At 41.2% G+C, this 7913-nt stretch overlaps 1 protein-coding gene across 1 annotated transcript in view; it reads left to right on the forward strand.

Moving 5' to 3' along the window:
• Positions 1–3688: 3688 nt before the first annotated feature.
• Positions 3689–7913, forward strand: part of LOC118430681 (inositol-trisphosphate 3-kinase B-like) — a 20376-nt gene continuing 16151 nt past the window's right edge. Inside the window, exon 1 of the mRNA XM_035841711.1 lies at positions 3689–5160. Coding sequence (XP_035697604.1) covers positions 4159–5160 — 1002 coding nt within the window. The 5' untranslated portion in view covers positions 3689–4158. The remainder of the gene's footprint in view (positions 5161–7913) is intronic.

Raw genomic sequence — 7913 nt, forward strand, 5'->3', positions numbered from 1 at the left:
CTATTAGCAAGGAGGTTAATTAATAGTAATCAGTAATAAAAATGAAACATAGAGATTTTATCTCCAAAATTATTAAGTAATATCGTTTTTAACATAGAAATCTATAAAGATAATTCCAGAAACCTAAGTTATAATGAGTGGATATTGAGTAAAGAAAAAAGAATCAATGCTCAAATCTCTCTTCGAAGATGGTTCCTGCTAGATACCCAGCATCCTTCACTCTTGACATTATATAATGTACTTATATCTAAATCCGCATGAGGGCGTCATTACCATTTACAGACTGACACACATAAAGTTACATATATTATCGACCGGACCATGCCAGTACATATTTCACTCCATAGAGCCCTATCTAACATTACTTGTTCTGGAAAAAGGGATTTGTGAGCAAAACGCGCAATGCGCTGACTAAGCGACGAAGGGGAGTGTTGCTTTCAAACGGAGCTTACTACAATTTGATGTTCACAGTTAAAAAAAGACAAGGCTCAGTGCGATAGCTTTGAAGAATTACTTGTCGTGACTTTCCAGTTTGCCCAAGAAGGTTATTTTACCTTGATTTGTCCAATTGTTTAAAACACCAAATCCGGCCAGCTTGTTTCTTATATAGGGTAGCTCCCGAAATTAAGTCAACCGGGAAAAGAAGTTTCCCAACTTACCCTTCATAAGCCGGCTATGGGACTAACTAACTAACTGCCGGCTTTACAATTCATCCGAAGACCGGGTAACGTTATTCATCAGCAGATTTTGGAAGGCCGAGAACGCACTGTCCAGGTTGTGGAGGACACAGTAGGTCAGGGGTACCTTCATCATCATCCAAGGGACCTTGGAGCAAGGAGGTTCTTGCTTGAAGCCTTGGGAGAATGGATGTCTCAACACTTGCTAACATTGCGCCTAACAGACATAGAAAAAAATCAGTTTCGGGGCATTCCCTTATTTAGATAAAGAGCTAAATGTATTTCACGGGTTAAACATTCTTCCTAACTGAAGGTTACACAACCGGTTTACGCCACTGAGTTTGTATCAAGCCAACCTGTCATTTTCTTCGAGGCAATGCTGCTGGCAGTTGGCTCTACTTCGCAGAGCAGCTAGGTGTCGCTGACACAGTGAGAAGAATCCCGTCCTGATCACGGTTCACGGCTGGAGGAGTTAGAGCAGATTTACCAGTGGCATAAGACAGTAACATAAGAGTTACAGCATCAATTCTAAAAGTCGGTCAAGCAGTGTCCATCAAATGCTGGGTCGCTTTTGATACTGACCTGTCGAGGCGTTACCTCTATCAGATCATATGTTAGTGGTTCCCAGGCGGCAGTTAACATTCCAATTCTACCCGCACCAGGTTCACGTCTTGCAAGTAGTAGGTCTTGTGTGACGTTTACTGAAATGTGATCATCTATTCCACAAGCCTTTAACCTTTCTGATTTGTCACAAATGTGCTGCTAGCCCTTTCCTACCAGACAGCCGGGAAGCTTTGATGACGTCAAACCTCTCGAGTGACAAGGCTAGTATTAATAACTTTCGCAACTCCTCCAGGTACGCGGCCTCGCCCGTACGGAACCGGATATATGAACCGTAACTTTTTGCGCAATAAGGTTTAGCAATGTTGTAACAGTTGTGTTTCCGTCCGTCCAAACCGCATCAACGGAGACGTCACACGAAGTCTCACTTTCGACTTGAAACCGAGACAGTGGCACGGACCACTGGGATATTTTTTTTTACGATCGTAGCAGGGCTGTCTCTAACTTTGTATTCTTTTTACATCCTACTCATGACTATGGAGCCCGTGTTATTGTGTGTGTTGTTAAAACGATCATTTAAAGGTTACAAAGATACACTTTAAAGGTCAAATAATGAAGTTCAGAATTGGCAAGTAAATTTCTGTCCCAGGAGAGAAAGGCGAGTCCTGGAGACAGCCCTGGGTTTAGTATTATTGAATGAATAGATAAATAAATGAACGAATGACAAACTTTGACTTTTGTCCATTGAATCATGGGAGAACCTAAGGTCTAGAGTATTTCACTTGGCTAAATTGGCTTAAAAGTTATTCCCCAAAATTCCCCAACGACTACCCAATAACTATGGGTAGTAGTTTGAAAACTGTAATGGTTTACTCATGCACTACAATGCCGACCCAAAGCAGTGGTTGTGTCCCGGCTTCTTTTTTTGGGAAATTTGAGTTTTTGTCAAGCCCTCAACTTTGTCGGGTTTTCTTTTTGACGTCCGCCGTGAAATTGGCTGACGGAGAAGTCGCGTAGTTTTTAACGTTATCTTTCAGTGCGCAGTTTTTTTTTTCCTTTCAGAAGAAACCACGGCTTGTTCGTTTGCCAAAAAGATCATGATTTCCCAGTCACGCCAATACAAGTAGTGATACGTAACGCTTTGTGTACATTCTCACCGTCAGTTGATATCGCTTACAACTCAAGACGCATTTCCGGCAGTTAGGGAACAGGGGCAGTGATCCCGTCAGTCCTTGTTCAAACCTTGTACAAACCTACCTTCCGTGCGTTTCCCAGAAAACGTGACAGACCGTAAACATTTTAACGATGTTTAGGGCGTATTTTTCATAATACATTTCAAAGGCTCTTTTGTCGCTCTTGTGAATGGGAGCCTCAGCCTTTTAAGAAAGAAGCTCATGATACATTGGGTACCTACTGGCTGGCATGCAGAATACACCAGATATTATTATACATGCTCTTTTCATTGCATTTAGACGAGAAGAAGATGTACGTTTATATTGCCTATGCCAATAACTTTTTCTACATGATCATACCCAACATGTGCTAAATGCATTAAATTCAGTTAGTTACAAGAAAAATAATAAGAAAATTATGCTTTGCTTTATTTGCAACTTTAATAACGTTACATGCTTCCCGTCCTCTCGATCTCATTGCTGTGAGCTGCTATGTCGGTTTACAAATGAATTCATTAGTACATGTACATGTATATATCTTTTTCCAGTAGTATATCGTATTTGGATGCTGACATTTACATATGTCAGCATTTTCTCCATTTTTGAATGTGCATTATTGTGGTCTAGAAGTATTACTATATTAATATTGATTTTACTCCGAGTGACGTCATTCGCGCTACTTCGGTCTGCACTACTTGTAAAACCATAAAGATTAAGATGCACTGTGTCAGCATCTATTCCCCTGTCCACATGTGAGTCACACATGCTTCCCTGCAGCTCGGGCAAATTTGCAGTTCCCGGAGGTTCTTGGACCAACAACCGATGAAGACGGCGAAGGAAACATGACGTCATTCATCACAACACCTCCTGTTTCCAGCAGTTCGTTCAACTTCTTAGTGCGGACTCTTCTGATCTAGGATCATCTAGGGCACCGTCCTCTTCCTGCTTTGGTTTATTTCACACAAACATTGTTGAAACTCGGATAAACCGGCCAGAAAAACACAAGATTGTCATTGGTATTACTATTAATTACCTAATGACGAAATTGCAACTATGGCAACGAATTAGCGGAATGTGACCTGACGGCATACGGGGCGTAACTGCATCTAAACGCCAATAATATTAGGAACCAAAAGAAAAAGTTCCATATATGATGAAAATATCTCACAAAGTAGGTACAAAAAACTCTCTAATACATTTTTTAAGTCTTAGAAAATATTTGTTTTTCTTACTAAAGATCATCTAACACAAGATCATTCGTTATTTGCAAGTTTTGTTGGTGTTGTTTATCGGCGGTGCAGCTGAGGTTGAGAATCAGGAAAAGCGTGGGACGATAGCCTTGGGCAGACCCTGGTGTTACTCAGACTACTCGGGCCGATTTCCCGTATGGATTGGGGTCCTTTACCGTCATGGCCCACTATGACGTGTCCTCAAGGTTGTGTCACTACCGGTTAAACGTCCATGTTTATTAATTCAGGAAGGAGTTGGAGAATTCACGTCTGTAAACCGGCAGTGCACACTGGTCCCAAGACTCCGCTGCTGCCAGTTCAACTGATCTCGGAGACTCGCCGAACACGTCCGTGCCTTGTTTACACTCACACGGCTCCATTTCCTCGACTCACCACGACCAGATACGTCTCTGTAAGTAGTCATATAGGTCAGATACTTAATCTACTTGCTTCGGACTCCCCAATCGCCTTTGGAAGAAGTACCTGTGTCCCAAAGTTGTGTCCAGTACTCGACGGTGCATGTTAGAGTGCCCCCCTGCCGAGGGAGCCATTCATTCATGTCGCCTGCCATTGTTTTTCACGATGGCCAGCGGCAGGAGTGGCAGCAGAGGTCTACCCGACAGTAACTCGGAATCAAACTTGGAATCTCTGTGCAGTTCACGGAGGGAAAAACTACACAGGACCTGCTCCAACGGGGACATGTTGGATTCGGACTCGTCCAAAGGCAAAGTTAAATTGGGGAACACCGGCAAGGCGTGGAAGAGTGTGGACGACTGCAGTTTTAGTGAGGTACAGTATTTGGCAGTACCAGTGAGCAGGAGAAGAAGAAGCAGAACGCTATCAGAAATGGCAGAACCAAGACAGACAACTCCATCAGCAAATTGTAATGCAGGAATGACTCACGGGTTGGCCATACCTGCAGAACACGAAAGGCTTGTACGTAAACTTTCTAATGAATCGGATAAGGATGCTGGCTATGGCACCGACCCGGGAAGTCCAAGCCCTTGCAACTTTCTCAACAACAGCACCAAGAATGTGCAAGAAAACGCTGTCCAAACCTGTGGTGATGTAGATGCAGACTTACAGAATCACATGTTAACAGACTTGAATGAGTCAGTTTCAGAAGAACCGTTGAACATGTCCCCCAACGAAATTGTTAGAAAATATGTTGGCACCGACTACCTTGATCCAACGACGCCACCAGCTACAGTGAGCTTGGAAAGAAACTTGACTTTGCAAGTTGATGGAGTCATTGTTAACAATGACCAGACTCACGTTACTCCTGAAGTTATCATAAGTGACCACTGCAGTCCGGATAAGGACAACTGTCGGGTCATAAGTGATGGGCCCAACTGGGGTGTACATGTAGATTTGAATGAGGACGACATTCCACCAGACTATGTATACAGGAGGAAGTCTTCGAACACCAGCACCACATCCTCACAGTTCGACGACACAGAAGATGACCTGAGTGACATAGAACTAACGTTTCCACAACATGACGTTCCCCAGAAAAACAAGGTGAGTACAACAAGCGGATACCATCACAGATATTTCCAAGTCCAAACACATACTGTGTAACCTTGCAGTATACCAGATGTGTATCCGGCCATGGGAAAGGGTCACGCCATAACGTGGTGCCTTTCCTCTGACAGGAGTCAAGCCTGATTTAGCAAGGTTACAGATTATGTAAATAAGCTAAACCACCTTTACTTACAAGTACATGTATAATGTATGCTATAATAAGCCCTTTCACACAGATCAGAACGCATGTAAGGCGACAGGAATTCTAGGTTATTAAATATGTCAAAGGTAAGGCCCACAAAAAGTAAACAAAGTTGTTATGAAAATCGAAACAATGGTCGAGACAAGGACTGTTTCCTTCTTTGAGGCCTTTACCTTTGACATATTACCCAGAATTCCTGTGGCCACACATGCGTCCTGAACTCAGTGAAAGGGCTTATTGCCTGGGGGCACAAGGACTAGCACCTGACTAGATACAATAGATGACCCGCCTCAGTACTTATAACTATTGATATGTGGTGACCATGATAATGACTATAATCATCATGATTGACCTTTATCTTAGGGAGGTTAAGATGATGATGATGATGATGAGGGAGGTTTCAACTTTTTGATAGTGCAAAGAGCAGTATGACTCAGAGCCTACTATGAGTTTTCCCCCATAGAATTTATGTACCATAAGAAATTGCTGGTTTGTATGACAAAAGGAAACTTCGTGCTTTTGTCGTCATGTATGTGTAGATATGTAATATTATACATGTAGTGTAAAATACTACTAAAATATTTAAAGAAATAGAGAATGGAATTCTTACATTTTGACTTGCCCTGACCCCAGGAATCACTCAGTTTGCACTGGGGAAAATTTGTTCTCAACTTTGGCATGTTTCTTATCTTCTAAGTTCTAGTGAAATGTGACTGAATGGGCTTGTGATGTGTATGTTACATCTTGTGTATGATGGTTGTAGGTTGCTGGTGAGTGGTGCATGATAACTAAAGAGGCGTGTACTACAGACTATAAATGACTGTACATTCACAGTGCAGCAATAAGATCGTGCTGTCTGATGCCAAATCTATTCTAGGACAGTCAATAATGCCTTTGGGCTGGTTATTAACGGAGCACCACTGTTGGCCTGACATTAGTAGAGACACTGGGTGTAATGCCAGCATTTTCGCTGGCTAGTGAACTGGAAATCTTGAATTAACTAGCTTATCTAGATCCAAATTCAGCCATTATCATAAAAACAACTTCAATCAAGAAAGAAATATTAATTGAAACAGCTATGCTAATCATAAAACTAAAAGACGACCGTTCTGATGCATTTCAAACACTGCTTCTGGTACAATGAAAAGTTGTTTCAGTGGGACATGGTTCTTTTTGAAGTTTTTGTGTTCCTTAAAAAAAGTTCTTCCTTTGGTACCTGTTAGAAGTAGTGACTCACTTCACTCAAGGTTGAAGTGGCTTACTCCAGAAGATCCACCCCATTAACAGGGGTCCAAAAAGCATTAGTATGCTTCAGAGAACCTGCCCATACACCAAAGCCTTGCCTCTGTTTTTGTTTGCTGTACTAAGGTACACATTTTTCAGCAATAGGTTAACGGGTAGCATTCGGAGGCTACCATGCACATGATAGATGGACTCTATAGGTTAAATCACAACCTAATGCAAGATACTCGTAATGCAGACAAGAAGCAATAATGCTGACTGCACAATTGTGAATGTTCATTATGTAGTTTGGGAGAGTGATCTTTCTCTGTAATAAAGAATTAAAGTCATTTATCTTCAGCTTTTATAACAACAAAAGCACACACCATATCAATCATACAATAGTCCCTGCCTTTTAGGTTCTATATGCACAGTTAATGTATCCTTTGTTCCATTTCCAGACTCCATAGTAACAAAAATGCTTCTTATAGTACCACTAACACTAGTAACAGCTATGAAGGGCTTTTAGATGTGCATGTGAAGTTTTATTGTGTAATCATTGCTTTTAATGCTCTTTCTTTCTGTCTGTTACATATTTATTGTGGTAGAGTAGCTTTTATCCCAGAGCTGGAGTCAAATCCACAGTGCAAGCAACCCTAAGGCTTTCCTATGCCATTCTTGGAAAGGCCTGAATCAAGCCTGTAAGATGTTTTCTAACAGATTTGCCTGCTCTCATTACTTCACTGTTAGGCTACACAAATGTTTTGTGTCATTAAATTTGAGTGATGGAGTCCTCCTAATCTTGTTGTTCTCCTAGTCTGTGAAAATAAACAGCTGTGCTTTTTAAACCAGAATGCCCTTGTGGCATGAAAGCTAAATCTGTTATTTTGCCTGTGTTTGTATATGATTTGATTTATACTGTGTTACTGGAAGGTAGACTAAAAAGGGAATGCCCAAACAAGTTTGTTGATCATCAACTACTGCTTGCAATGCTAAGATTACAGCAGTTCTGTAATGGTTTTCTATTAGTTCTAGATAAAATGTATGAAAAGTAAAAGCACCTGAAAATGTAACAGTTATAGATATCAAGCAATACGTTTGAATTTTGTAATTGCTGAAGTTGGACCTAGCAGTAGCAGCCAAGGACAGGCCTTTCTTTGTATGTACAGGTACAACACTACAACTACAAGATTTGTAGTTGAAATTTATCTTCCATTCAATTATGATAAAACATTAACATGATAGGGTATAGTCTATAGATTACAATGATAGTGCTTAGGCCAGGTGAAATGTGGATCTGAAGACTGAGAGTTTATTTGTGAGTGAA

The sequence above is a fragment of the Branchiostoma floridae genome, chromosome 1 (genome assembly GCF_000003815.2).
Source record: "Branchiostoma floridae strain S238N-H82 chromosome 1, Bfl_VNyyK, whole genome shotgun sequence".
NCBI lineage: Eukaryota > Metazoa > Chordata > Leptocardii > Amphioxiformes > Branchiostomatidae > Branchiostoma > Branchiostoma floridae.